Raw genomic sequence first — 20,284 nt, forward strand, 5'->3', positions numbered from 1 at the left:
TTTAATTAGGTTAGGTTTTTTTTGTAGTGTTTATTTACTTACCATTTTTTGATTTTTTATCAAAAAAACACATATAAAACTTGTGTTTGGACTTGTAACTACTGGTCGATATTTGTAATGCAGCTATAATTCCGCACCGGGCCTGAAATGGACAGGTAAGTACCTTTTTTTAAGCACTCCAAAGGCCAAACCAAACTTTAGACTGTAAATCAGTCATCAGGCTGGGGCTCCACCGGACCCAGAACACTCGGACCCTTTAGAATCTCAGCAGTTGAGTCCCAACACCTTAAAAGTGGCAGCAGCCGAGTGCCTCAACAGTTGGATTGGTTATTTGCAAGTATGTAGCTTTACTGTTTGGTGTTGTGCAGCAGGCTGGTGTAGCAACAACTTACAGATGCTCAACACTATGTGTGCAGCCGGCATGCGTCTCGCCCAGTCCCTGTACAACTTGTCACAACTGCAAAATATTCCAATGGCCAGTCAGTGTTTGAACAGTTGGGATGAACTAACTAGAGCCACTGGTATTGCTAGCAGTTCAGTCAAGAACCACATTGCTGCTGCCATGCAGGATATGAGTATTGGGGACACTTTTACAGGTAATAACTTTTGTTAGAAATACTGTAAAATTTTAATAATTGTACACAGAGGCAGATGCTCAACGTCAATTGGAGCACAACCAACACATAATCGCCGAAAATCTACTCACTTTTATTAATTTACAATACCAGTTTTCTATAGCAAGTTGTGAGAATTTTGGGGCTATGGCTATGTGCCCCTCATGTCAAACCACCCCAGGGGGTGTGCATAATTCAGACTGTAGTATGGCAACAGTACAGCAGTGCTTCAGTAAGCATGAGAGCAGGCAAGTACTAGCAAACATTTGATAAGAAGTGAGTTAGAGTGTTTGAATAGCTGTATACTTGATCTGTATAGTATTAGGGGCAAGACAAGGAGTTGCCTGGTTAGTTAGAGAAAAAATGGAATAAGGCAACATTATTTTTCAGAAATTACAAATGCTTACAGTCTCAGAATTGCAGCCAACTAGCTTAGAAGGTTTATGTAACCATTTTTATATTTGTTTTGTGTACAGCTTGTTGTAAATTCATGTTTGTAAATCATTATTTGAAAAAATAAAGAGCATTGTCTATTATTATAATGGTGGAATTGAACAGGTCACAAATGTCCAGTCCCCGCATGGAGGAAATGCCTAGACAGCCCAGCCCTATGGCTGACACTAGGGGTTCTTCACCTTACCAAGAATCTGCTAGGGGTCCTAGTCCTATACATGGGTTCTCTGAAATGCATCGGAGTTTTGGGCCTCTTGAAACTCTAAGAGGTATAGAAGTGGAATAACACAAATACAAATAAAAAATATGGTTTTATTTTAATTTTGCCTTTGGAAGTGTTTTATTTATTTCAACTATTTGTTGCTGGAGCTTGATTAAATCAGCTCACAGTGCCACATTGTAAATTAAGCTTGTCAGTTAAAGAACATCTTGATTTGGTATATTTTAAGATTCCACATGTAGTGAAAACAAAAAAAAAATAACTGCTAACATTATTATTTAAACATCAGGTCCATTTCCCACTCCAGGCCCATTGCACACCATGAAACTGCCATTCCCAGGTAGGGGCGGCCAACGATCGCCTTTACATTTTCCTCTATTTCCGTTGGGTGGACCGAGACGATGGTCGGAAGCCGCTGCCACCGAGATGGGTAGTTCTGAAGGCGGTAAAACCGAAGGCACTGCCCGTCGTTGGTCCATGCCCTACGACACCGCTTGGACCGGGGGTGAACGCCCCGGCAGCAGTAAATTGGCTGTTCCAGGTGGTGGATCGCAGGACAGGAGTCGCAGTACGACACCAGGTATTGTTTTTAACTGAACCTGATTAATTTTTTTAAGTGGTTGTGGGGGGACGTAGAGTCGTTCGTTTCTCAAGCGTCAGCCCCGCCCATTCAACCCCCAACAGCACCAGGAGGAGTGTTGCCCAGTGTGGAGGGCCTGTCTGAGGCTATACAGTTATTATCTTGTCGTCCGAGTCGGTCTTCGATACCCAGCACCACAATTCCGGGTCACACATATCCTTGGGGTGAAACACACGAGGATCGGATGCATCGAAGACTGTTTCCTTCTCAACGGTACTTAAGTAAAGATTAAAAAAAATTAAGTCATTGTTTGGTGGATTTAGGGGTAATTGGCAGTCGGTGGACGTGCCTCACGCCAGTGGTTCCACCACCACGGACCATTTTGACATTTTTCCACCAGGAATTCCAATCACCTCGAGAAAGAGCAGCTCCTCCACAGACTCTTCCTCTTGTTTGTCAATTCATAGCCGATCCACAGCCAGTGGTTCGGAAAGGGGTTCAACTAGTGAAGGTAGCGGCCCGGTAAGTTTTGTTGAAGATATAAAGTGCAACGCAAATACCATATTTTGGTTTGCCTGATGTTTTTAAGGACGCAGTACGATTACACACTAATTTTTACTCAATGTGGAGCGGTAGCGAGCATTTGCCTTTTATTAGACTGCCAGAAAGTCAAGAGCCTCAAGACGATAGCGATACGGACGACCCGCCCACCGAACGAAGCGGATTCACTGCCTTTCCGAAACCCACATAGACTGATGACGGTTTTTAAGACTGAAACGAGCATTTTATTTCCCGTACTCAACTACATACATGTATAGAAACTATTCCGAATTGCCTTGATGATGTGTTGGAGGGAACCACTGCTTTGCCACCAAATTATGCCATTTTGTTGTCAGGTACACCCCAAATAAGACAATTTCGGATTTCTTCCTATACGTGCATGATACAATTAAGCGTATGTTTCGATGTATTGGTGTATGTAATCTCATTGATTAAAATGATTATCAAGCAAAGACAAACTCGTCAATGTTGAAATGCTCATTTTATTTAGTGTTCTAGTCAGTCGTACGTATTAACTATGTTATGTAATACTAATTAGTAAGTAAATAAGACTTTTTTAAGGCTTTATACTCCTTTTTCGCTGGCCGAAGATATTTACTGGTGAATTTTATAGCGCCCGTTTTACTCTGGTTGTAGGTCGATTCTACGTGGTGTAATAAAATGGAATATATTCACAATTAAAACTGTTGTTTTATTATAAAGAATATAAAGTTTATTATTAACATTCCGTATACAGTGTGATTGATTGAAAATGCAAATGTTTCAAAATATCATTTTAACACTTTGAATATTTTTGCTTTTTAAGAAACTATTTGGCCGATTAACACCATATTCATTAGCAAAGCTTTTTCATACAGGAAATCTGGAAAATACGCTTGGTAATTTCCTGGACAAAATTGCAACGGTAAAGCACACAAACTAATAATACATTTTCGTAAAAATGCGCTGTATAAACATTATTTATTTCTGATCTTGACCGAAGCATAGATGACTAAAGCAGTCTGATGATGGAGCGCCGAAACTGGTAGTCAGAGCCGGACTTGATTAAACTAAAAATAGACAAAGACAGAGACACACGGTACGACTTTTAAAGCGATTGAATTCCGGTTAACCAATGGTGGATATAGTACAAGGATATTAAACAGTACAGGATTGCTCGATCGGCCGATTTTGTTTCCCGGCGGCGAATGAATTCTGACGTCACAGTGGGCCTTCGGGTGCACAATACGCTAAATATTCGCCCGAGATGCTATGTACGAGATCATGTTCGTGAATGATCGACTGCAATCGCGCATCGCGCAAAACAATCGCGCAAACGCGAGAGACCCATGGTGACGTAAAAATCGTCACCGGCCCGAGCCGATACCGGCAAGATTGCGCTTATGGGATTAAGCACTCCTGTACTGTTTACCGTCCTTGGATATAGTATACAGATTACAGACCAGGGTTGCCATTCGTAGCGACTTGTCGCTAAAATAGCGAATTTTTAATTGTCTGAAATCGTAGCGGCGATTTACGAAAAAGTGGTGATATGTAGCGACTTTTTGATTTAAGTAAAATAATCATAAAATATCAATAATATTGCTGATAAAATGTCATCGTAACGTAATATAATAAAAGGTTGGTCGAACGTATATGAGCAGCAGTGATGCTAGCGACTTTTCACAACATGTAATAGCGACATCACTTCAAACTGTTCTGGCAACCCTGTTACAGACTTACTTTCGGATCGTCGTACATAGCCGCTTTCCAGCCGACATTTTGTCAAAGCGCCAAACCCCACGCATGAAGCGCAAATTCTCGAAACAGGAACTCGCAGCCTGGAACTGTCTTTTTGCGGTTTTGCGTCAAGTATTCGTGCCAGTGTCACTTTTGTCGTTAAACTTTTTAAATTAACTACAAATTTTCAGTGCTGTTTTTTAAGTTTAAGTAAAATTATTTACAGATGTTAAGGTAGATTTTTAAGAATCAACTATGGATGAAGAAAAGTTGAGAATTAAAAAAATTAAAAAGTGTTTTTAACTAACCTCCTGCGATAATCTGATGATAATCGGCTATTGGCACTTTCCAAATTACCACAATCCATGTTATTTAATGTTTTAACTCGGAAGTGCAGAAACCAAAACAATTATTTCGTGTTTAACCTCAAACAACAATGACTTGTGCTTGAAGCCCAAATATTGCGGGTGGTGCACCAGGGGAAAAGGGAGAAGGCGTTTGCGTACCAAGCTCACGTCTAAAAATGTGAACTGGGAACGCACATCGGAAAAAGTTTGGTGCACATATGCTCGTTAATGTGCATAAAATGGTCGGCTGGAAAGCGGCTCATGTTGATACCACACGCCCAGTTTAGGTCTAATTTATATAGTGTTCGAGAGTGTGTATAAAGTGAGCAAAATGCATGATAACATCAAAACGAGGGTAAGTTCAGAATGTAAGGGGGTTGGCAGATGTTTTTCAGTTATAATTATAGATTAGGTGATTAATACTTTTTTGGCATATTTCCTAAATTAGTTAAGAATAGTCTTGATTTTTTAATTCTGAAATGACTAATACTCCATTTAGTGATGATTGGTGCAGTTAATGGCAGTCTTATCAATTAATAGTCTTATCAAAGCTTTTTAAATTGCTATTTGACCTTTGTTAAGCAACAATTCAGACAAAAACATGTAAAGTGATTGCTCTAGGTTTTAATTACCGTGCTGGTAAATGGAATTATTAGATAGATTTTAAACAACTTTTTTAGTATTCTCTTTTATAATAATGCAACTTTAATACAGACTTTGGATAAAACTGTGATAATTTCAGTTCGAAACCGACGGATACGTCATCATCGAAGACTTTCTGACACTACAAGAGGTGGAGGAACTAAAACAAGAAGCCTCCAACTTGATCAAGTCGATGCCGACAGAGTCAAACCGCACCGTGTTCAGTACTAAGGACTCAGAAAACCAACAGGTACTTTTCAGTTTTAACAACCTAAAAACTTGTTCTAACTTCTAAATGGTTTTAAGAATAAGAACAGGTACTTTTTGGACAGTGGGGACAAGATAAGCTACTTTTACGAAGCGGACGCTCTAGATCCGGAAGGAAACCTTCTGGTGGACCCCAACGTGTCTTTAAACAAAATCGGACACGCTCTACACGAACTAAATCCGGTGTTCCGGGGGGTCAGTCTGAGCGAAAAAGTGAAAGAATGCGCGTTCCAGTTGGGGCTTCTTGATCCAGCCATAGTGCAGTCCATGTATATTTTTAAAAATCCAGGAATAGGGAGTGAAGGTTCGTTTTTGCAAAAATATGTTCAGTAAAAGATCAAAATTGTCTATAGGAAATTAACGGTAAAAGAAGAGAAAACCAATACAAATCAATGCTCTTGACAAAGATAGAGAAAAGTTACATGTGAAACAAAAAAACTTTAATTTGAATATTTTAACAGATTACGCCCTTTTTTGTAAAACTGACATTCCTTTTTGAAAAAATGCTATAGGTTAAGATTTTTCTATTGCAGTAATCAAACATCAAGACTCGTGGTACTTGTACACTGAACCAATGGGTTTGGTGGGATATTGGTTCGCTTTGGACGATGCCACTTTGGAAAATGGATGCTTGTGGTTTGCTAAAGGGTCTCACAAGGGCGGTACCCATAGACGGTACATTAGAAACCCGGATAAAGAGTCAGAGGATCTGTTAGTTTACACTGCTCCTGAACCTTTTTATCAGAAAAGCGATTTTGCTCCAGCTCCGGTACCCAAAGGTACTGGTATAATGTAATCAAGTTGTCCTCAATCAATAATGCAATTTTATATAAACAAGGTTCTCTGGTGCTGATCCACGGACAGGTTGTCCACTTCAGCGAACCGAACAAGTCAAACAAGTCCAGGCATGCCTACACTTTTCACATTGTTGAACAAAAGGACACGACGTATTCAGAACAAAACTGGTTGCAACCACCTTCAGATGGACGTGGTTTCCTAAGCTTGTATCGAAACACTTAAATCTAGTAATACAGTTTTTGTTTATATACAATCAGTGGTTTTATTTTTTATACAGTAAAAAAGTAATCAATTTTGTATAAGTAGTAGCTGACAAGCGTCCAAAAATCAGAGGCCCAAGTATCAGAGAGAAGAGCCATAAAATGGGTGCGCCTCCATTCACCAGCCGAATCTTCTGAGTAGTACCATCTTACTGGGAAGTTGTTCCCCGTCATTTCATGACCTGAAAGAATAAATTCTGGCCGAATTAGTAAAAGCGGTAGACTAACTCCGGCACTCTCAGCACTGTGGTTTGTGATTGGTCAATAAAAAGCAGCAAGTTGAAAGCTGCTTTTTTGACCAATCACAAACTATCCACTTTTACAACACAAAATTTCTAACTCACCGACATAAAGCAAGATGGCATTCATCCCTGCAAACAGTACTGGCTTTCCTGACCACCATTTCTTCACATCAATCAAGTAATAACAAGCCGACAGCAAGAAAAAGGCAAAACTACTGGTTACCATAACAAAAGACAATGACCTATAAACATGACCATTATGCAATCATAATAAGTTATCTAGGAGTTAACTATAATACCACAAATTTTTATTAACTGGTATGATACCGTTTTCTTGGGAAAACCCGCACAAACCACCACCAATCGCACCAAGAATGACGCTCCAAGTCAACCATCTAGTTATCCTTTGAAGATGCTGTTTGTAAACCAGCAAAGTAACTCCAGCTTGTACCCCCAACATCACTTGGAAGATCGTGGTGAGGCAACCTGGTGCTAGTTAATTAGTTTCGGTCAATCAAGACTTAAGAGACATACCAACAACCCCTTCAGGATCAAAAGGCCTGGCTTCGTATACTTCATATATGGTCGGGTATTGGTAGATGTTGTGAGACCCTAGAAGAAGCTTGTCAATGTAACCAGTAGCTCCACCTATGCAGTTTTCATAAGTGCGGTTTTTGTGTAATCCCCCAGGACCCAAATAACCACTACAAAATATTTTACTGTTATGGTATGGACATTGGTAACTAATGATAAGTGTACAAATAATTACCTGGGACAACCTGGTGCAGCTACAGAGAAAATGAGAGCAGTGTGAAGGGCTAAGATCACCAAACAAATCAACCAAGACTTCCACACTTTCAGCACATCTTCAAACTGTGTCCAAATCCCAGTTTTTGTATCTGGAGTAAAGTTCCGGTCCATGGTGAATATGCAAATGGTGCTGATGGCAAAATAGCACACTCCAAACCGTTGCAACACTCCAAAAATCCTCAACGAGTACAAGTTATTCCCGGAGTTTAGAAAGATTCCCAAGAGGAACAATTTCACGGACCTCTACTTCAGAAAGTTGTATTTTGATAAATTAGAATCTAAAATCTAATTACCTTAAAAACATTCCACATTAAGGTTTTGTTGGGCACGTTTTTTTTGAAACTGGAGAGTAACGAGATGGGAACGCATGCTCCCATGATCCAAACGAACCAGGGGAACACCAGATCTGCCACGTGGAGGCCGTTCCAGGTTACATGCTCCAGAAAATCGTAGCCACCACCTCCGAAGTTGACGAAGATCATTATGACAATGCTGATCCTGTTGGATTTGTACTATTTTTTTAAAGTTACAATGGTTTAAAGTTTTAAGACCCCCTTGAAGAAGTTTTAGAGATCATTTCTGGAGAATTAGAACTATACTTACCCTCTGAAAGCATCTAAGGACATCACTCTATCCTTCTTCTTAGCTCTTACATTATTCCCATCTCTAGTATACTCGTGCCAGAACTTAAGGATGAAGTAAAGAACGCCAAAAACAGCAATGTGAAGAAGAACAACCGTGAGGATAGCTGCATGCAAAAAACAGATGAATATATAAAGCAAACGAATACAATTGGCGGTCACGTCATTGTAATATATGTTATTCCATCAATTTGTGTCTTATACCAATGAGATGTATGAGATTGATGACGTAGACGCCATTTGTGTTGGTGAACAACATAACAACTTACGCAAGTAGGCATTGACGGGTTCTTTGACTACATCCACGTGACAAGTAGTCAGATTGTCCACTTTAATGTTATACACGCCAAATTGTCCAAACTCATCTTCTAGGTCGCATATTACATTGTCTTGAAAGTTTTGAGGGTAGTAGTTCCGATAATCACTGGCCAGGCGAAGAATTTGATTGGTTTTTGTTGTGTTGGTCACTGATTTATCTATAAATTTATAGGGACACTGTGGTGTGTCTGTTAGTTTTGAGTTAAATGGCTGAGTTTACACAAACCTCAAAACATTCTTTGTGGCGAGTGTAGAGGTAAACATTCTTCAAATCTGATTCAGGAGTGGTGGTGATGGTAAAATAGTACTGATCCAGTGTCAGTTGGTTTAAGTCGTAGACTTTCTCTCCAATGTTGGCGTACCGATCCCCTGAGTAGTTATCGATAAAGTTCCAATACATTTTCACTTGAAATCCCCGTTAATCGCAACTCAGTACTAAACAATTAAAAAAACAAAAACACTTGGATTTGTCAGTGATAAGTTTATCTGCGACATAATCTTATAAGTGGAAAGGATTGAATGAACACTTTCGCTTCTTTTATTAAATACACCTAGACAGGCACCCGTTGAATTATGCATAAACTGGTTTTAAGAGGTCAAGATCAGCGAAAATTCGAGCAATACCAGTTTCAAAAAAGTTGAATTAGTTAAATTAATTTAAATCTTGGAATTAGTTTTTAGATCAGTCAAAGTTTACTTATTTAATTGAGTGTCAAAACTTAAAATATACGAAAAATCAAAGTAACTACTCTATGAATGAAACTTTTTTCTGTTAAATATTTTAGTTTTGAGAGAAAAGTGAAAAAGAAAAGTTTTCTTATAACATTGAGGAAAGTAAACAGATTTATTCAGTAAAGTATTAGGGAGACAACTATAGTGACATCTACATTGTCCATCAAACTCAACTTAAACACAGATGTCGCCACTATCTACTAACTACCTTCACCTATAATACTGAAGGTTGATACGCCCTTTAAAATCAAAAGTTCAGTAAAGTAGTACCATCACTGTGATCTCATTAAGGAGGGGAGGCGCAGGCTTTCCGTGACTAAAAATAACCCACAGTTTGGGGTCTAACCGCTTTTATTCTTAACCCGTGTATAATAATCTCTTCATCGAATCCGTAGCTCAACTCGTTTTCGCTTTCCTGCTGCTTTCAGTTCGGTAGTGGATGCACTGGGTACTGCCTGTGGTACCGCCGCGCCATTCGGACCTAAACGAGCTCGATATTTCTCACAACAATGTGTCCGTGGACGGTGGTTCTGTTGACTTTACTCCTGTTTGGTACTGCGGTAGTGCAGAGTCACACTAGAAACTACTCACCATTGAAGTGTCCTAAAGAATGTTCCTGTTTTAAGAAAACAGTTAGATGCATGAAACTGGGGCTGGATAAAGTCCCCAAAGTATCAGACAGAGCTCTCATACTGTAAGAACTTTTTTTTACTTATAATAAAGACAGAAATAAATAATTTAATGTGCATAGTAAAGGATATATTTAGATCAATGAGTAACCGAACGTAAAATTAACAAAACAGAAGAGTTAATCACCTGACAACATCTCTTTATAAAATTTACATTAAAGACACAATAGGCTTAAGGAGTTAATATACAGTAAATTACCTGTAATGCATCGTGTCATTTTGAATTTTAATTAACTGATCTACTGCTCGACCTGAATGAAGTGGGTGAAATAATGGTTATTATTATATTAACGTAAAAAATCTATAGTTGTGTGCAACATCTGGTAAAAAATTGTAAAAAATCTAATTTGTATTTAATTATGAACAATGGATTTGAAAAAAATTAGACTAAAAATTTTCGGTTATTAAATTCCAAATAAACAGTTTAAGTAAAAGTTTTCAGAATGTCTATGTGAATCTATAATTTTTGACAATCTTGCAACTCTAAACTTCCCAACTTATAAAAAGTAATAGAATGGCTAGCTATTCCTCTTCTATATGCTGCTATTTTGCCTGTTCTTGAGATATTACACCTTTAAGAAAAACAAAATCAATCAAACAACTGTAAAAATTAGTCAAAAAATGACAGTAATGGCTATTGGCCGGCAAAATCACCGGACTTGACTCCATCCAAATTTTCTTCGATACAAAATTTCGAAACACTTTCAAACAGAATCTCGTCCATTAACAACAACACTTTTGTTTAATCAATCAAATAGCCAGTTCTGTATACTATTATAAATAAAAAAATATTATAGTTATATCTCTAATGTAACACTCGGGGGACTTTCGGTATATCTAAAAATAATGCGTTTACGCAATAACCGTCATATTTTTTCGGTCTGAGTGTGATATAAACCATCTTTAACATATATTAACAAGTGCCCGGATTAAAAATGCTAATGTAAACGGAGCCAACGAACTTGAAATCGATGATCACATGCTCTTTTCGGGTATTATTCGAACTGTCAATATTTACAGAACGTGCTAAATGATTTTGGTTGGGATAATAATAATTATGACGAACGTTGACCAATAAAAGTGGGTCTCAGTACTTATTTTAGGTACTTCGGTATTTTGAAATGTCAAGAACTGCTCATAACGACGCCCAAGTTATTTTAAACCACCAAGAGATGTTATTTTGTTTTATTATGCGCCATTGTTGCTTGTTACAGAAATGTAAATACCTATATTATTCCTATAATTTTTTTAAATTATTTACTTTAACTGTTAGTTTTTTTACACTCTTTTCTCCATCTCAATTTTCTCTTTTATGTACACGGTGTACCAATGAAGTTCTAGAGGAAAGGCTTATTTATAAGATAATTCAAATCATAATAATAGCGCTAATTACCAACACACAAAAATTTTGTAATTTTTTTTGTAGTACAGGACCACTATTGCTAAGTCTCTTCTACACAATTTCAACTCAGAACTACTCTCACAAACAACAACTGATGACGTAACCGCCATTTGCCTTGATTTGTATCTTACCAGGTCTCTTAATCATAATAGTCACCAAATACTATATATTACTACTTTAAGTGGCCTCATTACTAGGAACCACAATTTGGTTTAAATTGATTTCATCACATCTGAAGCAATTATCCCAAACATAAACAATTTTTTTTCCGGGTTACTTATTGTTGCCAAAAGATAAAAAAAAGTCGATTAAACTGAAGATTTATTACAATTTAATTTACAGAGCATTCGTGGAGTCTTCTGGTTGTCATTAACAAAACACATTTTTAATTGCGCGCCAAAAAACTACCAAAGATGATATCATTGCGGCCGAAACTTTGCCTCTTAATCGGTTTCAGGTCACGATTGTAAGATAATGGACTTATTAATAACCCATTAATCATGGGGCCAATCACAGGACCGCATGCGGTTCAAATCAATCAATCCTTGTTTCTTTACACATTGATCGGGATGCTTTTCTGGTGCTAAATAACACAAACACTGATCTTTAGTTCCTTATGATGAGATTATTTTTGATGAAACGTGGAGTTTTTGTAAAACTTTTTGATTATTTTTAGGTTCTTTTCCAGCATTGTAGACGAATATCCTGTTCACACATTCAGCTACATATACTCTAAATTCTTCTAAAACCAATAACAAAACCTTGAAGCCTTATTTATTAAGTAAAACTTTTCAGATATGTTGCAAACTGTCTCTATTAAGTTTTGAGAATCTTTTTGAATGCTTGAAGCGTCTGAATACTTGTAAAGCCGTTCAGAAACCCTGCTAGAATCTTCTACAAACCTTCTGAGACTTTCCAAGACACACTACAAAGCGGTCAGAAGCCTCTAAACTCTTCTAAAACCAATAAGAAATCTTTGAAAAACGCCTGATGCTAAATACTTGTAAAACTATTCAAAAACCTTGTCAGATCCTAACTTTTTATTTAGTTCTACTGGTAAGAAAACAACAAATGAACTTCCCAAATTACAATAGAGAATTTTTAATAAGTGCACATTATTTTTATAAATTGCTCTAACATTTATATTAATAAATAATAGTCGTACGCACAACAATAGGCCTTAATTACGATTGGTCGAAAACAATGGTTCCGTTAACCTCCAAAAAACAAGGCACGTAATGCCCACACACCCATTCGAACCTAATCAACCGTCCCAAATGGGCGAATAAAGGGTTCGTTCCGTCCTTTTAATTTCTCTCAGATTATTACCATCCTTTTATTGTTAACAATCTACAGGGCGATTCACTAAGAAGTCTATTTAAACTTGTCAAAAAAATATGACTTTCAGTTAGGTTAAAATATGCTAAATAGCTACAATAAACTAAAAAGTAGTTCTGGTAGATATTTAGTTAAACAAATTAGTAGAGTAATAAGTTTTACCATAAGAATCGAAAATGCATCAAACAAAACTGAACATTGTTCCAAGTTGTATTTGGCTTTCGATTTTAAAAACGGGTCTGTTAGTTAACTAGATAACTAACTCATTTTTAAACCAATATTTATCATCAAAATACAGTGTGTCAAAATATATATTTTGTCTTTTCTAGGGACTTGCGGTTTAACAGAATCCACCACATACCGTCAGGGTTCTTCACTTCAAACCATGCAATGGTATCCATGCTGCTCAACCACAACCAACTGACCAGCTTGGACAATAATACTTTTAAAGGGCTCCACAATCTACAGAACTTGTACTTGTACAAAAACAGGATCAGCAGTATCGAAAGTGGTACTTTCAGGCATTTAAAGAAGCTCGAAAAACTGTGAGTATTTACTTAGAGAACTCAAGATGTGTGGTGTAAAATATGACTTTTTTCTACGACCCCTATAGAAAATACAATTTTCCTGATGAAAATATCACTTTCATTACTTAGGGAGTAAAAGTTGCACTTTCCTCCCTAGTTGCACAAATAACTATTCTGAACCAATTTCCAAATTTCTGCTTCCGGTTTCTGCAACTACAATAATTGCATTATTCAATTCGTGTAGGTATACAACGGTTCATTATGATTTACAACGCGTATTTAAAATTACTTGAATAAATATGGGTACGTTTGCTTAAACAACTCGAAACGGGAACAGTCACCTCTATTAGGTACCCACATCATTATCAAGAAAGGGGAACCGAAGGCAAATTGATACTGGCTGCAATTTACGGGGTATTCGGATTACTACAATCGTAAATAATGCATAAAATCCGATTAGAAGTGTTGGAAATGACCGAAACCGTGTAGAAACGTGCCTATAAAGGCTTCTGCAGCATTTTGTGCCGCAATCAGCTTAAAAACGAAACCCAAAACCATAAGTGGAATTTTAATACCACCACTTAGAAACCAGATGACTGTGTTTAGGTTAAGTTAAAGTTTATATAAACTTGATTTCCTGGTAAAAATGTAGTCCGGGAATTATTTTGCGTACTTGTTCTACCAATAATTGATCAATGCAGCTTATTTTTCCTGTTGAGTTTTTAAAGCAAACACCGGTAATTTTTTGGATTTTTGTATAAACAAAAATGCAATTTTTCATGTAAATACATCTGGTTAAATATTTATGGCATATTCGCTGAAATTACTCTAAAATAAGCTAGTAAATGTCACATTTTTTCAAAATTTACTTTATTTAGCACTTTGGAATTGGTTTACTTAAATCAAATTTTCAGTTTTTCCTTCTAGAAGTAGTAGAATGCTACGAAACTTTGGCTAAATCTACATCGGTGACAGTCAATTCAGAAAAGGTCAATTCCAAAAATGGTTCCGAACACCAATGACAGTTTATCCGGTTGATAAAAGCAATTATTAGTAAATAAGCCTTTATGAACATATGTACTTAATTAAAATAATATTTGACTTTATTATTGTGTGAAAATTCTGGACTTTTTCATAAAGCATTATATTGAAATTTGCAGGTATTTGCAAGGAAATGAACTACAAGCTTTTGAACCTGCAACGTTTTCGGATCTCCCCTCACTGGACAGGCTGTAACTTCTTCACCTTCCAGACAACTAGAAAATTACCTAAAAATTGGTTTTCTAGGTATTTGTACAACAACCACATCAAACAAATTCCTAAAGGAGCCTTCCAGAACCTCCCCAAACTGAAGATTCTACGTCTAGACCACAATGCTCTAATCTGCGACTGTAAAATCGCCTGGTTATCCAGAATGCTCAGCAAAACCCACACCAAACTGCAAGCGTCCGCCATTTGCGAACAACCTAGAGAAATGTCTGGAATGAGTATCATTAACATGGAACCATCACACTTTCACTGCGGTATTTTGTCTAGAACTTCAACTTAAGGTTTTTATAGTTGGTATATTCCACAGAACCACCAAAAATTATGGAGGATCCACAGGATGTCCAAATAACTTTAGGAGGAACCGCTATCTTTAGCTGTTCAGTGCAAAGTGACGAGGAACCATCCATCGTTTGGATCAAGGAAGACAAAGAGTTGATCCCGGATGAGAAAAAATACAAACTGATGGATAATGGTACTCTAATGATTCAGAACACTGAAGAAACGGATGTGGGGTATTACGAGTGTTTAGCCAAGAACCCTGAAGGTGAGGTTAGGTCCAGGAAGGCAAGGATGTTGGTTTACAACCAGGTGCTTGAAGATCAACAAGTTGGCACGTATGGTGAGTACAAAATCATGATTTTTTCAAAAAGTCAACATGATTTTTTTAGACGCTCCTAGGCTGATTACAGTCCCCAAAACAGTCTCAGTGACTCCAGGAACTGAAGAAGTGAGGCTGGATTGTTTAGCTGTAGGGTACCCCCTACCAAAAATTACGTGGTCCCATAACGGACGGGAGATTGAACCTTCATCCAGACGCTATCAAGATTTAAGTGGTTCTTTGATCATTAAACATGTAGAAGGTTCAGACCATGGAACCTACAGATGCGAGGCCTCAAATGACAAAGGCAGAGTATGGGAAGAGGCAAATGTGTTCATAAAATTGGCACCCATTATCACTGTCCAGCCGGAGAATTTAAACATTCAAGCTGGGAGTATCATCAAGTTGGCTTGTGTCGCTTCTGGTACGCCTAAACCTTCGATAACGTGGTTCAAAGATGACCTAGAGGTTTGCCTCAACCTTCAGTAAGCATTTGCTAGACTGACTTTGAATTCTTCAAGGTGTTACCTCAAGACGCAAGAGTGTTCTACAACAATGATCGTAGTTTGCTGGAGGTGCGGCACGCTGAAATCGCAGACTCAGGATTGTACATTTGCGAGGCTAGGAACGAATTAGGAGCTAGAGAAGTCAGCGCCAAAGTCAAAGTTAGAACTAAACTAAAGTGTGAATTACCCAGAGATCAAACTCAAAACTTTCAGGTGTTTAAACATGACACCAGACCACCCAAACTGATCTACAAACCTTACAACATTGAAGCACTAGTAGGCAGCACTATCGAGTTACCGTGCAAAGCAACTGGAGACCCTAACCCAGGAATAACCTGGCAAAAAGACGGTTCTAGAATGCAACGAACAGGACGATTCAAAATTAGTCTTACTGGCAACTTGTACGTCTACAAGGTGAGCTTTGAATTCTGAATTGAAATTAAAACAATCACGAAAGAATCTTCTCTAGGTGGCGCCAGAAGATCAAGGTAGATACGAGTGTATAGCCAACAATGAACATGGAAGAGACTCAGCGTCCGGTTATGTGACCGTAAAGGTAGATCCGACTCTTACTACAGGGGCTGTAGGCAATTCAGGAGATCAGTTCATCAAAATAGCATTCACGGAAGCATCGAGGGAAATTGATAAGGCTATCAATAACACCATTGACAATTTTTTACATAACAAGAACCCTACGTCTTCTGAACTGTTTAGGATCATCAGGTCGGTAATGTTTTGTTTTGGTTTTTTTATTTGGTTGGGTTTCCTTATAAAATCCTGTTCGCTCCAAAAATTAGAATGGCAACACCAACAAAAATAATCTTCGTGATTTCAGATATCCAGATGCCCCGGCAAGAGAACTGGCCAAAGCTGCAGAGGTGTACGAAAGAACATTGGTCAACATCAGAAAACACGTGAACAAAGGACGTATGATCATGAACAACACCAAAAAATTTGACTACCACGAAATATTATCCCCTGAGAAGCTTGACTTAATCGCCAGACTTTCAGGTTTGATTTTCACTTGATAATCAGGAATTTACTTAAAAAATTGAGTTGTTTGATAGGTTGTACAGCCCATCGTCGAGCCATAAACTGTACAGACATGTGTTTCCACTCTAAGTATCGTAGTATTGATGGTAGATGTAACAATCTACAACACCCCACTTGGGGTTCAAGTTTGACAGCTTTTAGGAGACTACTAACACCCATATACGAGGATGGGTTTGCCCAACCAGTGGGTTGGAATAGGAACAAACTATACAACGGGTTCCGTAAACCATCATCCAGAAAAGTTGATTATGTCAAATTATTTAGTGTTCCAGTGTAACTGAAATGTACATTTTAAAGGTTTCAACCACTCTAATTTCTACAAGTAAAATCACTCCGGACCAAGAAATTACCCACATGGTAATGCAGTGGGGTCAGTTCCTGGATCATGACTTAGACCACGCATTGCCTAGCGTCAGTTCAGAAAGTTGGGATGGGATTGATTGTAAAAAGTCTTGCGAGTATGCTGCTCCCTGTTATCCAATGGATGTACCTCGAGATGACCCCAGAATTTCCAATAGGTTGCCATATTTGGAACTAAAGTTCTGAGTCATTCTCTGAGACTTAAATTTTTTCAGGAGGTGCATTGACTTTGTGAGAACTAGCTCCATCTGTGGATCCGGAATGACCTCAATTTTCTTCGACACGGTCCAGCATAGGGAACAGATTAACCAGCTTACCTCTTACATTGACGCTTCTATGGTAAGATACAAACCGTCATCATCAGGACGATAAAACTATTTTGTTTGATAGGTTTATGGATTTTCCGAAGAACTGGCTCGAGAAGTCCGTGACCTGGACGCGCCCTTAGGAAGACTGAAGGAAGGACCCATTTTCGAAGGAAAGAAACCCCTGTTGCCATACGCTGGAGGGCAAGGAATGGACTGTAGAAGAAATGTGTCTGAAAGTGACGTAAACTGTTTTCTGGCCGGTGACATACGCGCCAATGAACAGGCCGGACTGACCGCCTTCCATACTTTATGGATGAGGGAACATAATAGACTTGCTAGAGAACTGAGGTGAGCAACGTTCACAGTGTAATAATATAAGAATGATAGAAATTTGGTTTTAGAATCTTAAATCCTCACTGGGATAGCGATATGCTGTATCATGAAGCCAGGAAAATAGTGGGGGCAGCCATCCAGCACATAACATACAAACAATGGCTCAAATTCATTGTAGGTCCTCATGGTATGGAAGAGTTAGGGGAGTATGAAGACTATAACCCCTTAATAAACCCAAGCATCTCAAACGTTTTCGCCACGGCCGCCTTAAGGTTCGGACACACCCTAATCAACCCCATTTTACAAAGGTTTGGACCAAAAAAACCTGTTTTCACAACCACTTAACCCATAATTTCTTCTCTAGATTGGACTGGAACTTCACCGTGATTAGAGAGGGGCATTTGCCTCTGCATAACGCCTTTTTCGCGCCATGGCGGATTGTGGAGGAAGGAGGCATCGACCCTCTGTTAAGAGGAATGTTTATAGCGGCAGCCAAAAAGAAAATGCCCACCGAAAATTTGAATACGGACCTGACCGAGAGGTTGTTTCAAACGGCTCATGCTGTCGCCCTAGATCTTGCCGCTATGAATATTCATAGGTAATTGATTGATTTGGAATATTTGGATTTCCAAGTGATCAGCAAAAAAAAATTTAGCTGATGTATTATTTATAATCTCCAGATGATCATACTAAACCAAAATTCTTCCTTTTGATGGCAAGTTTTATAATATATAAAGTGGTACAAATTTACAGATCTCGAGACCATGCTCTGCCCGGTTACGTTGCGTACCGTAATTTTTGCCACATGCCAAAAGTGACCAGATTCGAAGACTTGGCCGGCGAAATCTCCGATTACGATGTCAGAAAAAAGCTGGAAACACTGTACGGACATCCAGACAACATCGACGTGTTCGTGGGTGGTATTTTGGAGGACCCGGTACCTGGAGGTCGAGTAGGTCCGTTATTTAAGTGTCTCCTGTTGGAGCAGTTCAGGACTTTACGGGATGGAGATAGGTTCTGGTGGGTTTTCAATTAATTTTCCAAGGAAAAAAGTGAAAAGAGTTTATACTTATGCAGGTACGAAAACCCTTCAGTGTTCAAACCGGAACAATTAGTCCAAATCAAACAGTATTCCCTAGCTAGAGTGTTGTGCGACAATGGTGATAATATCACCAGAATAACTAAGGACGTGTTTACCCTACCTGAAGTACAAGGTGGCCTAGTTAAATGCGAGGAAATCCCCAAAGTTGACCTGAAACTATGGAGTGAATGTTGTTCAGATTGTCGGTAAGGCTTTTTTACAACTCATTCTTTTCAAGTTTTAACCGGAAACTGTTCAAGTTATACCGGCCAACTGAACACCATAAGTAGACTGAACGCGAGAAGTAGAAGGAGCTCAGATTCCGAAGTAATGCATAGCACTGAATTAAAAAGTTTAGTGCAAAAGGTGAAGGAGTTGGAAGATCGGCTGGAATCGGTCTTGAGGAAGGTGGACGAGCTTTGATGTTCAGACTAACCCACTTATTGCACTGCGAACCAGTGTTAACTTCATACTAAATGTTTATAATGACGTGTATTGATGTTGTCAGAAAAAATTTAACTAAAACTTATACCCTAATTAAAGTTGTGTTTCTTTTATAAGTTTATACCGTTAAACATTGTGATATCACTAGAGTCCGGATTAAAAAACACTAAAAACGTGAAAAAAAGTGCTTAAAAAGCAAAATCATTTTCCTCAAAAAAACACAAAACTCTTTCAGAGATGCAACATTTTTTACTTTTTTTTGTGTTCACGTTCTAGAAATTATTTGAAGCTTTTAAGCTGCTTTAGAAACATACGGAAGATTTTGGACTATTTTGAAAACTTTCATAATTTTTTTTAACTACTTGAAGAGCATTTGGAAGGTTTTTGACCAGTTTAAAGAGCATATTGAAGGTTCTGGAATGCTTTAGAGGCATTTTAAAGTTTTTGTTGTATTTTGAAATCTTTTTAGACTACTTTAGGAGCATTGAAGGTTTTGGAATGCTTTTAAGGCATTTGAAACCTTGTACACCTGAACTCTAGACACTTTTGGAAGCTTTTAAACTGTTCTAAAAGCATACGGAAACTTTTGGACTGTATTGAAATGTTTTGAGAGGTTCTAGACTGTTCGAAAAGCTTTTGGACAGACTGCTCTATAAGCATTTTGGAGTTTCTGTAGTATTTTGAAACCTTTTTAAAGCTACTTTAGGAGCATTTGGTAGGTTTCTGGAAGGTCTTAAAGCATTGAAGGTTTTGGACTGCTTTTAAAGCATTTGAAAACTTATGGACGGTTCTACAAATTTATGGAAGCTTTTAAACTGCTTTAGAAGCATACAGAAGCTTTTAGACTGCCTTGAAATTTTTAGAGAGCTTCTAGACTAGTTCAAGATCATTTGAAAGCCTTTAGAGTGTTCTTAAAGATTTTGGAAGGCTTTCAACTGCTTGGGAAGCATTTTAGAGTTTTTGTAGTATTTTAGAAGCTTTTTAGACTACTTTAGGAGCATTTGTGAACAGTTTGAAAAGCATTGAAGGTTCTGGACTGCTTTTAAGACATTTGAAACCTTGTAGAGGGTTCTAGAAACTTTTAGAAGCTGTTAAACTGCTCTATAAGCATACAGAAGCTTTTAGACTGTCTTGAAATCTTTTGAGAGTTTCTATAGATAAGTTGAAAAGCA

The 20,284-nt window shown here is 38.0% G+C and overlaps 4 protein-coding genes and 1 long non-coding RNA gene across 8 annotated transcripts; 3 read left to right on the forward strand and 2 right to left on the reverse strand.

The window, feature by feature from the left end:
- LOC145731825 (uncharacterized) lies at positions 1-3,111 on the forward strand. Of its 3 annotated transcripts, none has more exons than XM_081983811.1 (9): positions 1-155; positions 214-337; positions 395-596; positions 646-862; positions 1,173-1,336; positions 1,577-1,867; positions 1,924-2,140; positions 2,191-2,389; positions 2,457-3,111. In XM_081983811.1, exons 1-9 carry the CDS (start codon positions 148-150, stop codon positions 2,616-2,618), a joined length of 1,584 nt encoding a protein of 527 aa, XP_081839937.1. In that variant the 5' UTR covers positions 1-147; the 3' UTR covers positions 2,619-3,111. The 3 variants fall into 3 exon arrangements, with proteins under 3 accessions (XP_081839937.1, XP_081839939.1, XP_081839940.1); XM_081983813.1 differs by having other exon boundaries at positions 1,595-1,867; XM_081983814.1 differs by having other exon boundaries at positions 20-155; positions 202-337.
- On the reverse strand, positions 3,101-4,538 carry LOC145731836 (uncharacterized). Its single transcript, XR_014178885.1, has 2 exons — positions 4,151-4,538; positions 3,101-3,477 (listed from the first exon to the last, which is right to left on the reverse strand). It is a non-coding gene; the product is annotated as an uncharacterized LOC145731836 (long non-coding RNA).
- Positions 4,539-4,689: 151 nt separating this feature from the next.
- On the forward strand, positions 4,690-6,454 carry Phyhd1 (Phytanoyl-CoA dioxygenase domain containing 1). 2 transcript variants are annotated; one of them, XM_081983819.1, is made up of 5 exons: positions 4,690-4,849; positions 5,237-5,386; positions 5,443-5,707; positions 5,937-6,182; positions 6,242-6,454. In XM_081983819.1, exons 1-5 carry the CDS (start codon positions 4,826-4,828, stop codon positions 6,421-6,423), a joined length of 867 nt encoding a protein of 288 aa, XP_081839945.1. In that variant the 5' UTR covers positions 4,690-4,825; the 3' UTR covers positions 6,424-6,454. The 2 variants fall into 2 exon arrangements, with proteins under 2 accessions (XP_081839945.1, XP_081839947.1); XM_081983821.1 differs by lacking the exon at positions 4,690-4,849 and adding an exon at positions 5,002-5,133.
- On the reverse strand, positions 6,429-9,154 carry Hgsnat (Heparan-alpha-glucosaminide N-acetyltransferase). The gene is made up of 9 exons (XM_081983810.1): positions 8,699-9,154; positions 8,424-8,649; positions 8,117-8,261; positions 7,807-8,011; positions 7,473-7,756; positions 7,238-7,407; positions 7,003-7,189; positions 6,806-6,945; positions 6,429-6,643 (listed from the first exon to the last, which is right to left on the reverse strand). The coding sequence occupies exons 1-9, from the start codon at positions 8,870-8,872 to the stop codon at positions 6,471-6,473; spliced, it is 1,704 nt and encodes a 567-aa protein (XP_081839936.1). The 5' UTR covers positions 8,873-9,154; the 3' UTR covers positions 6,429-6,470.
- A 377-nt stretch (positions 9,155-9,531) lies between these two features.
- On the forward strand, positions 9,532-19,210 carry Pxn (Peroxidasin). The gene is made up of 19 exons (XM_081983807.1): positions 9,532-9,898; positions 12,963-13,178; positions 14,321-14,392; positions 14,448-14,683; positions 14,737-15,048; positions 15,098-15,495; positions 15,549-15,692; positions 15,747-15,947; positions 16,003-16,256; positions 16,369-16,544; positions 16,601-16,827; positions 16,884-17,104; positions 17,162-17,285; positions 17,337-17,602; positions 17,656-17,895; positions 17,952-18,185; positions 18,341-18,607; positions 18,665-18,874; positions 18,929-19,210. The coding sequence occupies exons 1-19, from the start codon at positions 9,714-9,716 to the stop codon at positions 19,089-19,091; spliced, it is 4,146 nt and encodes a 1,381-aa protein (XP_081839933.1). The 5' UTR covers positions 9,532-9,713; the 3' UTR covers positions 19,092-19,210.
- The last annotated feature ends 1,074 nt before the right edge of the window (positions 19,211-20,284 follow it).

The sequence above is a fragment of the Ips typographus genome, linkage group LG7 (genome assembly GCF_016097725.1).
Source record: "Ips typographus isolate SLU linkage group LG7, UJ_Ityp_2.0, whole genome shotgun sequence".
NCBI lineage: Eukaryota > Metazoa > Arthropoda > Insecta > Coleoptera > Curculionidae > Ips > Ips typographus.

Bases quoted from the DNA above. Each gene is read 5' to 3' on its own strand.
- Phyhd1 (XM_081983819.1), top strand. From the start codon at position 4,826: ATGCATGATAACATCAAAACGAGG. The intron at 5,387-5,442 runs GTACTTTTCAGT...AATGGTTTTAAG, and splicing joins AGGACTCAGAAAACCAACAG to AATAAGAACAGGTACTTTTT. The intron at 5,708-5,936 runs GTTCGTTTTTGC...TTTCTATTGCAG, and splicing joins TCCAGGAATAGGGAGTGAAG to TAATCAAACATCAAGACTCG.
- Hgsnat (XM_081983810.1), bottom strand. From the start codon at position 8,872: ATGTATTGGAACTTTATCGATAACTACTCAGGGGATCGGTACGCCAAC. The intron at 7,757-7,806 runs GTAATTAGATTT...TTTCTGAAGTAG, and splicing joins TAATGTGGAATGTTTTTAAG to AGGTCCGTGAAATTGTTCCT. The intron at 6,644-6,805 runs GTGAGTTAGAAA...TTATTCTTTCAG, and splicing joins TGCCATCTTGCTTTATGTCG to GTCATGAAATGACGGGGAAC.
- LOC145731825 (XM_081983811.1), top strand. The intron at 597-645 runs GTAATAACTTTT...AATTGTACACAG, and splicing joins TATTGGGGACACTTTTACAG to AGGCAGATGCTCAACGTCAA. The intron at 2,141-2,190 runs GTACTTAAGTAA...TGGTGGATTTAG, and splicing joins AGACTGTTTCCTTCTCAACG to GGGTAATTGGCAGTCGGTGG.
- Pxn (XM_081983807.1), top strand. From the start codon at position 9,714: ATGTGTCCGTGGACGGTGGTTCTGTTGACTTTACTCCTGTTTGGTACT. The intron at 17,603-17,655 runs GTGAGCAACGTT...ATTTGGTTTTAG, and splicing joins AGACTTGCTAGAGAACTGAG to AATCTTAAATCCTCACTGGG. The intron at 18,875-18,928 runs GTAAGGCTTTTT...AAACTGTTCAAG, and splicing joins GAATGTTGTTCAGATTGTCG to TTATACCGGCCAACTGAACA.